Source organism: Tenrec ecaudatus, chromosome 7 (assembly GCF_050624435.1).
Source record: "Tenrec ecaudatus isolate mTenEca1 chromosome 7, mTenEca1.hap1, whole genome shotgun sequence".
Lineage (NCBI taxonomy): Eukaryota > Metazoa > Chordata > Mammalia > Afrosoricida > Tenrecidae > Tenrec > Tenrec ecaudatus.
In genome coordinates this window covers 7,881,528-7,895,351 of record NC_134536.1, presented here as the reverse complement: position 1 = coordinate 7,895,351, position 13,824 = coordinate 7,881,528, and the positions used below count along the sequence as shown (strand labels likewise).

General features: G+C 46.5%; 1 protein-coding gene across 1 annotated transcript; it reads left to right on the top strand.

Annotated features, from left to right (window-relative positions):
- Positions 1 to 3,024: 3,024 nt before the first annotated feature.
- MAS1 (MAS1 proto-oncogene, G protein-coupled receptor) lies at positions 3,025 to 4,002 on the top strand. Its single transcript, XM_075553869.1, has one exon. The coding sequence runs from the start codon at positions 3,025 to 3,027 to the stop codon at positions 4,000 to 4,002; it is 978 nt and encodes a 325-aa protein (XP_075409984.1).
- Positions 4,003 to 13,824: the final 9,822 nt, after the last annotated feature.

The following is a 13,824-nucleotide window of genomic DNA, read 5'->3' as shown; positions in this document are numbered from 1 at the left end:
GCTGGGCCTCTGGCGTCCGTGCCCTCTCACTCCTTTCTCCACTCTCCTCATTATGGCTTCTCACCAGGGTGATTTCAACAGTCCCTGCTGGTTGCTTTGCTCCGTTCCTGGTCTCCTCCCACCCAGCCTTTAAGTTGCCCCCGAGAGACATTCCTAGAACACAGTTCCGGCCATACACCAACCTGGGTGCGAACTCCCAATGGCTTGGCTACAGATGGCGCCTTTCTCACACCGTCGCTCACGGCCCACTGACTCCAGAATCTCCTGGACTCTGGACATGCATTGTGGAGGGCCCTGGAACAGGCAAGCCCTGGAATTTGCATTTTTCATGAGCAACCCCAGGTAACTTGTAAGCACCATCGTTGCATAAGCAACAGCCGGTGCAATTAGGTTGGCACTTAGGCTGAGTCAGCACTAGTCTTTCCTGGTTAATTTCCTTGTAATTCAGACCTCTGCCCAGAGGTTGACCAGACTCCTCAAGTTCCACCCAGAGTGCCTTGCACTCTCCCTCCCCAGGCCTTGTCCATGCTCTTCACTTTTCTCAAAATGCTTTGTTTTGTTGTTGTTTTAAACTTTCCTCAGCTGATAAAGTTCTATCGACACTCAGGGCCCAGTCCTCTAAACCCTCCTCAAGTTCTTGAGACACTTTGCTGTGTGTTTGTTCTGTCTTAAATCAAGGACTCTGGTCTTCCACTTGTCTTCCGTTAGATTCAGGTGATCACACGCATGTCTGCCTCTTGCAAAGCCATGCAGAAGATGGTGTCTTACTCATTCACACAACACTTGGTCAGCGACTTACACCATCATCCAGAATCCAACCCAACCTGACTCCCTCTGCCATTGTCCCTGGGGCACGCTGCCAGCATTTCACTTTTTGGACTAGTGCAAGAGCTTCCCACTTAGCCTCGCAATTCCTGCTCACACACCCCGAGTCTCACCTGATCACCACCGGCCTAGTCAGGGTGCTTTACTTATCCCCTGGCATGGACTATTTGCATATTTATGTGCCGTTGCTGCTATTCTTATTGTCGACAGATTGCCTCCCCACTAGAATATAGCACCCGTAGGGCGGGATTGGCCTCCTGTGTCCGTTGCTGCAGCCCAGGTGCCTGCAGCATGAGGTTAGCAGATACACACAAATCTAATAGGCACTCGATGTAGGACTTTGGGTTGTGGGCGTATCCTTCCTGGGAACATGTAGTCTTACCTACCAGCTTGGAGGAAAGCCTGATCTCTGTAACAACCACATCTTTGTCTTGGAAACTGGGGTCTTGGGGTTGGGCGCCTGAGGGTGTCTGTGGTCTGCGTCTTCTGGCTGAAGGTTAAATGAAGGCCAACTCCAGCACCCCACCAGGGCATTTGGGGGGAAAGCGCTTGTAGCGCGAGCAGGATTAGAATGACTCCAGGGAGGATGCGTGTGGACTCCTGGGATTTCGCCACTGGGGAGATCACCCCCCAGTCCACCATTGCCAGGAAGACCCTCTGTAGTCTAGCCACAGCTGTCCTGCAGAGAAACTCGGGGCCCTGCGAATGCTGGCGATCTGCTGACACAGTTCTGGAAGCATCGACGTATCAGAGACAGTCAAGCTCTGCAAACACGAGCCCGCATTGTAGCTTCGTCTTACAAGAGGGAGGCAGAGATCAACTAACTGTATACCTCTTCAGTCCACTTCCTGTGGGTTAATTATTTGTGGTCTGCAGGGACAGCCTTCACAAAACCACGGATTACCACTTTGACTTATATAGCTGGCGTCTGTTGGCGGCCCCCTTCTTCCTATCAGGCATGATGGGAGAGGGTGATGGGACTTTGTGTCAAGCCAGCAGGGTGGGACGCTGCAGAAACTTGTTTCGCAATGACTAAAGAGTGCGGGAACATTTCAGCTTCAAAACGAAGCTTCAAAATGTGTGGCTTAGCTAGTTGGCCTTTTTCTCCCTTTCCGGTTGGTACTGGTTGAGTATCTGTGCCAATCCTGATTTCCTGGATGGCCTGTTCTCTGGTATGCGGCGCTGGAAGTACATCTGGCTAGTACGGCCACCCCCTCCCAGTAGAGTGCTGCCTTGCCTGGCATACCCCGGGGTCTGTGGAGGTGCTCAGCTTCGCTGGGGATCCCGAGGCCCTGGACAGTCACCACCTTTTAATTGTTCACACCTTAAAAATAGGGATGCACAGCGCCACACAATTCTGTTGGCCGTGTCTTCTCATTTACCCATTGCATATGGCACTTGACGTCTTAACAAACGACAACTGCAGCATTGCTCAGCACGTCCTTTCCCATTGCATTCCAATGCAGTTAACGGTTCATCCTGGCACGGACATGGGGGCACAGCAGATGAAAATGGTTGTTCAAAAAGCCATTCTGAAAGCTCGGGCAGATCTGGAAATGGACACCAGGAATTTGAACCTTCTCAGCCTGTCGCTCCCTTTGAGGCACCGAGTCACGGGCAGACAACATTATGAAATTAAGCCTATTGAGGAACCACAAGCAGCTCAGGAAGTGCAGTGGTTCAGAGGATGGGTGCTAACGAAAAGACCGATGGTTTAAACGCATCAGCTGCGTCACGGGAGAATGATAGGGCAGTCTGCTTCCAGAAAGATTACTGCCTTAGACACGGAATCCAAACCCACCGCCAGCGAGTCTATTCTGACCCATGACTACCCCAAAGGGCAGAATCGAACTGCTCCTTGGGTTTCCCAGCCTGTAAATCTTTACAGAAGCAGCTAGAGGATTTGAACTGCTGACTTTTACTGTTAGCAGACCAATACGCAGCCCACTGTGACCCCAGGGATCATTTGGGGGACCCCCAAGGTCATGAAATGATTTCTCTCACTTTGTCAAAATGTCAAATCTTGCCATTGTTAGAAAGAGGTTTGTACAATTTCCTAAACCATTTTTATAGCATGCAGGTTATATATGACAGAAATCCACCCCCTTTATTCCGGGTCACCCCTTTTCATGATCTCTGTGTGTTCTCCCCACCTTGGTTACAGAACATCACCTGAAGAGCCAGCCCCACCTGCGCCTCATGGATTCGTCAAACGTGACCTCGTTTGCTGCCGAGACGTCTTTGAATCTCTCCAGTGGCTGGAACGCCTCCATGAGGCCTCTGTTCCAGAAAATCCCCATGGTGCACTGGGTCATCCTGAGCATTTCCCCCCTGGGGTTTGTGGAGAACGGATTTCTCCTCTGGTTCCTCTGCTTCCGCATGAAGAGAAACCCCTTCACGGTGTACATCACCCACTTGTCTATTGCAGACATCTCATTGCTCTTTTGTATTTTCATTCTGTCTGTAGACTATGCTCTTGACTACGAACTCTCTTCTGGCTATTACTACACCATTGTCACTCTCTCAGTGACTTTTCTGTTTGGCTACAACACTGGCCTCTACCTGCTGACAGCCATTAGTGTGGAGAGGTGTCTGTCAGTCCTGTACCCCATCTGGTATCGGTGCCAGCGCCCTAAGCACCAGTCAGCACTCGTCTGTGCCCTCCTGTGGGCACTGTCATGCTTAGTGACCACCATGGAATATGCCTTGTGCATCGACAGTGAGGGACAGGCCCATCGCCAAAGCAAATGCCGGGCGGTGCTCAGCTTCATCGCCGTCCTCAGCTTCTTGGTCTTCACTCCCCTCATGGTGGTGTCCAGCACCATCGTGGTTGTTAAAATCCGACAGAACACCTGGACTTCCCACTCCTCCAAGCTGTACCTGGTCATCCTGGTCACCATCATCGTATTCCTCATTTTTGCCATGCCGATGAGGCTGCTTTACCTGCTCTACTATGAGTATTGGTCAAAGTTTGGGAGCCTGCACCAATTTTCACTTCTCTTCTCCACCATTAATAGCAGTGCCAACCCCTTTATCTACTTCTTTGTGGGCAGCAGTAAGAAGAAGCGGTTCAAGGAGTCCTTAAACGTGATTCTCACACGGGCTTTCAAGGACGAAATACAATCAAGGCCGCAGAATGACGCCGGCAATGCCACCACCATTGAAACTGTCGTCTGAGGGTCTGGAGGACCGTCACGGAGCACAGGGCCAGGCACACATTCTTTAGTTTATGCTTGGAATACAATTTAAGCATCTCCTAACTATGAAATTGGAACACAACTTAAGCTTCTCCTAAATATGCAATAGACTCCCTGGGGGTGGGTGGGGGCTTAAAAATAGCTAATGTACTTGACTGCTAACCAGAAGGTTGGAGGTTCAAGTCCACCCAGAGATGCCTTAGGGAAGAGGCCTGGTAATCAAGTTAAACAAACAAACAAAAATAGTTATTGAAAACACTATGGTGCATGGTTCCAATCTAACTCATATTCATAATATAACTGAGGATCTAATTAATGATGAGATTATATTCCTACATTGCATATTTTAAAAATGTCTAGATACATGTTAGACTTCTGTCATTTCTGCACCTATCAGATAACTCAATTCCTCCCCAGTTATCCTGGAAGCATATTAGGTGAGCTATAAAAATGACTCTAGAAGGAAGACTTGAAGATGTGTACAGGAAAGGACCAAAACCTTTATTTTTCGGGGGGGGGGGGTTGGTTGGTAGGGATGGGGCAGGAGCAGGGGCAGAACTCGAGGAAGCCACAAATGATATAGTGGAAAAAGCAAGGGTTTTGGTATAAGGCTGGCTGTGTCATTTACTACCTGTGTAACTTCAGGCAAGTGATTTGACCTCTGGAAGCCTCATTAGAAAATTATCATAATCATAGTACTTATCTCCCGGGGCGGTTGTGATGGTTAAATGAGGAGATAAGCTACATAGAGCACTAGACACTTCTTCGGGGCTCAGTAAATGTTACTTCCTCCCCATTCCTTTAAATGGAAAACAAAATACATACTTTTGTCTTATAATGCACAAACTTACACCTGTATTGTGTATAAATCTTAGATATTCTTAAATGCTAAATGTGAATGCATACATAGAGTTCTCCTTTTTGCTTTTGGCATGAAAGCTTTCCATGTTAGGCACAAGTACGGCTTTATAATTGTATGTAGAGATTATATATGACTTCAGGAGATGTGTACAGATGTCAACTTGACAAGGGATGGATTATAATAGTGTCTTGTGTCAATTGACTGGGCTAGGATTCTCTGGGTTCAGCAGTCAAAATCTAGTAATCTTTCAAGATCAAATCTCCTCTATGGTGTGACCTGCTTCCAATATAAGGGGGCATTGTGGGAAAGCTTACCTGCTGGTTTCTGGGTCTGTATCCTGTATCTGGCTTAACCAGCTTTGGTTCTTGAACTCGAATTAGTGGCCTGCCTTATTGCTTGCCAGTCACCAGCAGCCTGCCATCTTACTTGCTGACCTTGGATTAATTTCCCTGTGAATCTAGAAGCCTGCTCTGCCATCCTTGCATTCATTCACCTCTGCAGCTGGAAACTTGTGGTCTAACCTGCCAATCTTGAGTTTATCAGCCTTACAGCCATGAAAATCAGAAGCCTCCAGCCTGACATCTGAACTGTTCCCATCTCTACATGGACTTGGACCTTGTTCACCTCTACAACCCTGTGAGCAATTTTCTTGATATGAGCTTTGATATAAATCTCTCTCTCTCTCTCTCTCTACACACACACACACACACACACACACACACACACACACACACACGCAAATAAGGTTTTGCTTCTCTAGAAACCCAGCCTATGGCTTTTGGTCCTCAAGAGTGGTTCTAGAAAAACAAAATCACAAGGATAAGCTTTCTAAACGTTAACTTTTAAGGTACTTATAACTCTGGATCTATTAACTGATAACTCTGCCTCTGTTAGTAAAAAGGAACTGCTAATCCAAGCTAGCAATATTAATATGCAAAATATTACCACCAACAGATCAAATATTGGTGAGAAGCAAGGTTCTAGGTAACTGTGTGTTGGATATATTTCTGAAATGTTGTCCAGATAAAAATTTTAGGGAAGCTGGTTGATTGTTCTTACTAGATAAAGCCCAACTAGGTACAGAAAGACTTACTAGGTAAAGAAAAGAGATGAGCTGAGGGTTTTAGAGTCACAGTTCAAGTACTGCACAAAATCTTCAAAATTTCCAGTTGTGTCCCCAAAGAAAAAAATTATACCAGAGTGACTTTATGTTGGGGGCATGGAAATAATCACCTTTGGGGGATTATTGGACATTGCCTCTGTATTGACTCTAATTTTAGGAAACTCCAAAACATCACTGTGACCCACCAGTCAGAGTAGGGATGTATGGAAGTTACTAATGGAGTCTTAGCTCAGGCTCAGCTCATAGTGGATCTAGTGGGTCCCCAAACCCAACCTGTAGCGATTTCTCTAGCTCCAGAATTAATCATTGGGTTACACACATTCAACAACTTTCAGAACCTCCATATTGGGTTCCTAAAATGTGTAAGAAGGGCTATTATGGTAGGGAAAACCAAGTGGAAGCCATTAGAACTGTATCTAGGAAAATAGTCCACCAAAAGCAATACCACATTACTGAAGGGATTGCAGAGATTAGTGCCACCTTCAAGGACTTCAAAGACTCAGGGGTGGTGATTCCCTCAACCTATGTGGCCCGTGCAAAAACAAAACAAAACAAAACAAACCCAAACCAGATGGATCCTGGAGAATAACAGCAGATTGTCTTAAACTTAACCAGGTGATTACTCCAATTGTAGCTGCTGTTCTTGATGTGATTTCTTTGCTTGAGAAAATTAATACACCTCCTGGTACCAATTATGCAACTATTGATCTGGCCAATGCCTTTTACTCAATTCTGGTTTTGAAGGATCATCAGACACAGTTTGCCTTCAGTTGGCAAGGTCAACAATACACCTTTACCGTCCTACCTCAGAGGTATATAAACTTTCTAGCACTATGTCATCTTTTAGTTACTTGGGACCTTGATTGGACTTAGCAAGGAAGAAATATCAGTAACTCTAGACTTATTGGTAAAACATCTGGGTACTAGAAGGTAGGGCATCAACCTGACAAAAATTCAGGAGCCGACCGCTTTAGTGAAATTTCTAACAGTTCAGTGGTGTGGGCATGTCCTACTAAAGGGAAGGATAAGTTATTGCATCTGGCTCCTCCCACAACTTTGAAGGAGGCACAATACCTGGTGGGCCTCTCTGGAAATTGGGAGGCAACGCATCCCTCATTTGGAGGATGCTGTTCCAGCCTATCTTTGAAGTGACTGGAAAAGCTCCTAGTTTTGAGTGGGTCCTAGAACAAAAAAAGTCTCTGAACAGTTTGCTACTGTGCAAACTGTTCTGCCACTTGGACCCTATGACTCAGCTGATCCAATGGTGCTTGAAGTGTCAGTGGTAGATAGAGATTCTGTTTGGAGTCTTTGGCAGACTCCTATTGGTGAATCACAGTGCAGACCCTCATGATTTTGGAACACAGCCCTGTCATCTCTGAAGACAACTACTCCCCCTTTGAAAAATAGTTTTTGCTTGTTACTGAGCCTTAGTAGAGACTGAATACCTCACCATAGATCACCAACTCACCATGTAGCCTGGGCTGCACACTTGAACTGGGTGTCGTCTGACCCACAGAGACATAAAGTTGGACATGCATAGCAGCAGTCCATCATTAAATGGAAATGGCATATAGATGACCAGGCTGGAGCAGGACTTGAAGATACAAGTAAATTTCATGAGGACTTGCCCACATGCCCATGGTATTTACTCCTCATATGACCTTTCTTCTCATACTCTGCACTTACGGCCTCATGAGAAGTTCCTTATGACTAGTCAGTTGACGGAGGAAGAGAAAACTCTTGCTTGGCTTGCAGATGGTTCTGCCTGATATACAGGCACCACTCGAAAATGGATAGCAGCAGCACTACAGCCCCTTTCTGGGACCTCCCTGAAGGAGAGTGGTGAAGGGAAATTCTCCCAATGGGCAGAACTTCGAGCAGTGCACCTGGCTGTTCATTTTACTTGGAAGGAGAAATGGCCAGATGTGCAACTGTACACTGATTTATGGGCTGTGGCCAATGGTTTGGCTGGATGTTCAGCGACTTGGAAAGAGCATGATTGGAAAATTTGTGACAAGGAGGTGTGGGAAAGAGGCATGTGGATAGATCTCTCTGAATGGGCCAAAAAACTGAAGATATTTGATTCTTATGTGAATGCTCACAAAAAAGTTACCTCAGCAGAGGAGGATTTTAACAATCAAGTGGATTGTTCTGTGGAAAGCAGTCATACCAACAATCCTCTTTTCCCAGCCACTTGAGACTATGTCTCACATACTTCGGACATGTTGTCAGTGAGACCAGACCCTGGAGAAGGAAATCATACTTGGTAAAGTAGAAGGGCATCAAAAAAGAGGAAGGCCCTTGGTGAGATGGGTTGTCACAGTGGCTGCAACCGTGGGCTCAAGTATTACAAGAATTGTGAGGATGTTGCAGGATTGGGCAGTGGTTCATTTTGTTATATAGAGGGCCACTATGCATCACAACCGACTTAACAGCACCTAACAACAACAAACTCACTGCCAATGGGCTCATGAACAAAGTGGCCATGGTGGCAGGGATGAAGGTTACGCATGGGTTTATCAACTGGGATGGCCACTTATCAAGACTGAGTTGACTACTGCCATAGCTGAGTGCCCAGTCTGCTCAAACTGCTAGCTACAGACACCACCACTGAATCTGTGAAGTGGGACCATTTCTCAAGGAGAGCAACCAGCAACCAGGTGGCAAGTTGATTGCCTTGGATAACTTCCATCATGGAACAGGAAGCATTCTGTTCCTACTGGAATAGACATTTACTCTGGCTATGGATTTGCCTTCTCTGTTGGCAAAGTTTTGGTCAAAACTACCATCCCTGAATGACTTTTTCAAGGGCAAAGTATCCCACACAGCATTGCCTCAGATCAAGGGACTCGTGGCATTCCCAATGTAGTGGACCCCTGATCATGAGATTCACTGATCTTATTATGTACCCCATCATCCTGGAGTAGCTGTCTTAATAGAACAATGGATGGACTTCTAAAGATACAATTATGGTGCCAGCTAGGTGGCAATTCCACGAAGGCTCTGGTTCCCCAGAAGGCTCTATGCGCTCCAAGCTGGTGTTCAATATATGGTGCTATTTCCCCAATAGCCAGGATCCATGGCTCCAGGAAGCAAGGGGTGGAAATAGGAGTGGCGCCACTCACTCATCCTCCTGCTGACCCACTTGAAACATTTTTGCTTCTTGTCCCTGTGACCCCTATCTTCTTTGGGTTTGGCAGTCTTAGTTCCAAAGGGAGGTTAAGAAACTCCCCTACCACTTTCAGCACCTCATCCCTTTGAATCAACAGCAAAGAAAGGAATTACTGTATTGGGTAATTTGATGGAATCTGATTGCCTAGAGGAAGTTTGATTGATGGTATACAATTGGATTGATATTATATAATGGAGAAGAGTATATCTAGAATCCAAGGGTTTCCTTAGGACATCTCTCAGTACTGCCATGCCTGGTGCTTATTTCTAGTTAATGGTAAACTACAGAAACCTAATTCTGACATGACCCAGACCCTTCAGGAATGAAAGTTTGGTTCTTCCCACTAAACAAAGAACCATGACCAGCAGAGGTATTTGCTGATTTTATGGTTGTCTTTAGGTAGAGATTATATATGATTTCAGGAGAAGTGTACACGTTCTAAGTGGCCAAGGGATGGATTGTAATAGTTAAGGCTTTGTATCAACTTGACTAGGCTAGGATTCTCAGGGTTTGGCAGTTAAAATCCAGTACTCCTTCATGATGAGATCTCCTCTAGGGTGTGACCTGTTCTAATTGATGTGGACACTGTGGACAAGCTTGCCCCCTTTTTGCTAGACCTGGCTTCTGGATCTAATCAGTAGCCTCCAGTCTTTGGACTTGAGCCAGTGAATGGCCCGCCATAACCTCTGCCAGTCCTGGAAGCCATCAGAAGCCAACCGTCTTACCTTCCCACTTTGTATTCACTCACTTCTGAAGCTAGGCACCTGACCTGCCGACCTTAGGCTCATTCACCTCTGCAGCCAGAAAGAAGCTCATGTTCTGACCTGTTAATCTTGTAGCTCTATGAGTCAGGAGAAACCTCCAGGCTGATATCTGACCCATGTATTAGGACCTTGCTTACTTTTTTTTACAACTGTGGGAGCTATTTCCTTCATGTAAACCTCTCTCTATGTACACACATGCATAAGCTTCACTAGTTTTGCTTTTTCAGACAACTTAGACAAAGAACCATAGCTTGGTCTATACACTATGTTACCATGTTTATTTTTCCTCCTGCCCCTCTAGCCATCATAATGGGAATCTCTCCTGTGACCCCACTGACAATGAAATGTCCAAGTCCACAGATGAGCCCATTGGCTCATTTATGATTTTTTTGGTTCATTAAAGGGTCAGGGGAGCAGTGATAAAGTGGTTCTTCACTGCTACTTGGCTACTTGTCAGTTCTCCGATCCTCTTCCTTTCTAGAGATGAGCCAGTGGCTTTATCCTTGGGGCAGCTCAACTACGGCAATGGATGAGGTCTACCCTCTAGGCCTGGACCCCACTGCCAGCCAAGCTGGGAGCCAAGTGGCTATCAGTGGTGATGACATCTGATTCAGAACCAAGGCGGCTTGCCTTCCCTCGCCCAGATGGGGTGTGGGTGATGACATTTACGAGGATCTTGTTTCTGATGGAAAACAGAGCATCCTCACCGGTAAAGAACAGAATCAATAATGGGACCAGAGTGATTCTCTTCTGTTTACCATTGTTTTGCTCAAAGCTATCCTAATCTCTAGGTTAGTATAAAGGGACCAAGATGAAAGGGCTTTTGACCTTGAAGAAGAATCTAAAGACTATCACATACAAGAAATTCTCACTGAGGAAAGTATGCCAAGCTCATGGGAGGGGCAACAAATGTTGCCCTTCTGCAGAAAATGTGGGGAATTAGAATGTGATATGGAATATAAAAATCCTTCTAACTTTTCAAAAAATGATGCCTTATCAAGAACTTGGATTTAGAGTTAAGTAATGTTGTAAAGGCAAATTCCTCTCTAAATTCACCTCAAATGCATTCCTACAAGTGAGCATCAATGAAAGCAAGAAGATTGAAGTAAACACACAGAGAAGACTGGATAACTTGTACCAATTTGGTCATTTGGATAATGGGGCAAAGCCATCGTAGGGTTACTGGACACCATTTCTGAGAACCCCCTGGGGGTCGAGAAGAGGTTTTTCTGATGTAATGCCTGTTCCCTTATGAAGGGGAAGGGTCTGTAACATCCATGTGATAACAGTGAACTGTACACAGACCATGGTGCAAAAGCTGTGCAGCAGTTGGGAGGGAGGCCCGGTCACCTAGCTCGCTCCGTAAGAGAAAGGTGCTCCTCCCGTGGAGACTCACAGTCTCGACCAGCCCAAGGGGAAGTTCTACCCTGTTCTGTTGGGTCTCTGTGAATAGAAATGGACGCCATGGCAGGGTTCTTATTGTTGTTATTTTTCTTGTTGTTTTTTTCTAATGGAGTGAGGGAAGAGGTTCCAGCAGAAGGTGGGCATTGAGAAAGACCAAGCCACAGTGTCGGGGAAGAGCAAGTCCAGCTGGGGAGCCCCGTGGTGCCATGAGGATGGGTGTCACTCAATGCAGTAATTCATGGGGTCTCCCCCCCACTACTGTGTACTTCTTCCCCCACCAGAATCCTTAGTGATGTGTAGTATCAATTTTGCTATTAAAATAATGTGATATGTGATATCCTATTACAATATAGTTATAAATTGCTGATCTACTATATTTCTTAGATTATATTAATACTAACAACAAAATTATTTTGAAAGATCTTTCTATGTTGAATGTAATAGTATTTAGTAACTAAGCATAAGCCTTTATATAATTTTAATTTTTCCTTCCTTAATTCTCAAAGAAATTATTGATAAAGGTTCACAAATGCTACTTACCACAATATTGTAATTAAAGCACCAGAAATTTGACAAGATCAGCAACTACAAAACCACTGGCAGCAATGAGAATAACAGTGTCCAGTGTGGATGAAATAATGTAATTTAAGTTGTCTTTGTAATAATGATAGCTATGATTGGAGTATATTAAAAGGCTTAAAAGGTAAATTAGCATAGAGTTTTAGTCTTGTAGAAATATTGGTAGATGTAAGCTGGGCTTACCCAAAATGTGTTTGCTACTACAGCTATCTATATGGATATTCTTAATAAAGCTAATAAGTTTCTGCAGAAACACTTTCAGTGTCACTCTGTGTAGTCTCTATCCCCCGCCCCCCCCCACCGTATGCCCGCCCCTCTTCATGATGCACTGCTGTGTCCTCTGGTTGATGAGGTGGTCCCTGGAGCCCAGGTATCTTGTTCAATCACACTCCCTCCCCTCTCCTTATTGCTGTTATCGTTTGGCTGTCTGTCACGGCACACAGCATTCTGTTGGTTCTTGGAGATAGGCCCACAGGCCTTTCTATACCCAGTGTCCCATCTTTCCATGTCGCCCAACGAGGGCTATTCCAACTTCTTATCTCCCTGAGCTTCATCTCTGCCTCAACCCAAGAAACCTTCAGCTCCCCTCCATTGGAGTCTGGCCCAGAGGGCTGCACTCTGGGCCTTGTTGCAACCTAAAATCGATCCACTTCTGGAAGCGGATGTGACCCAGTTCGGCGATCTGACTGTGCCCTCCACATCATTCATGTCCGGCTCCCACTGTCCCTGGGCCCCTGCACCATGAAGGCCTGTCATCCCTGGCCATCAAGCTGGCCACAGTCTACGAGGTCCCTGCTGTGGCTGCTCTCTCCTTCCAGTCAGGTCTCTATTCTCAGCCAGTTGCGGGCCCACCAGGCTGTTTTTGCCCCTTGTTGTTCAGCCCCTTCCTTCTGCCCTGGTTGTCTTGGCTTTAAACCAGGCTTCAGTGTTTAGGGTGGTGTAGAGACAGGACCAGAGTAGGTCTCTGAGGACGGTTCCACGGCACTCTGTCAAGCTTCTTCCCCGTTCCTCGGAGCAGTTCTTCCTAATCCTTCTCTCTCCTCGAACGCGTTCTCTCTCTCTGGAACTTTCTCCCCACCATGGCTGCTGACTGTGACTTCCTGGAAACTGAGTTCCTGGACATGGGTTTCCCACCGTCTCTTTCTCAAGCTTCCATCCGCCTTCCCTTCCTCTCTGAGCTGCTTTCTATTTCACAAGGAGAACAGAATCGGCCAGAAAGAGGCCCCCGCCACTCTCGCCAGCACATTAATCTGCACATTTGCGTCTCTCTCTTTCCTCTGGAGAAGCTCGCTTTTCCTGGCCGAGCAGAGCCCCTGCACTTGAGCTCCAACGCCCTCCCCTCAAGGCCTGTCCAAGGACATGTTCCCAGCAATTCTCCATCTCTCTCCTGTCTCATCAATTTTAGCCCAGGCCAAGGGAGGGGGCGTCCTCAGGAAGCAGGATGTGGGCGGCTTGGTGAACAGCATTGCTGGCCGGGACTTGCCTGCTAGCCCACCAGGGGGTTCTCCGTAGAGAACATTTTCTATACGGAGATGAGTGACTGGCAAGCCACCAGCGGCTCCATGTCACTCCGCTCCTCCCTCGTCCCGCTGGTCCACTGAGACAGAGGAGCTGGACGCCTTCCTGGTGGAGGGCAAGGAGCACCTGGCAGAGGCCTGATGGGACGCCTCCAATCCCGCCGAGGGAAAAGCACTTCCTTTAGGTTAGGTTTTGTCCTCTCACTTGACCCGTTCTAAATTACAAATCACTCCTGGAAGGGAGAGCACATCAAGTCATATATGAACTTCCCTTCTGCTTTCTCTCTTGGAGAATTAGACACCCAGGTGCTAAGGTTGCTGATCCTGGGGGGAGAGGGAAGGGGGAGGCTGGAGAAGGGGCCTGCTGAAGAAAGGAAGAGC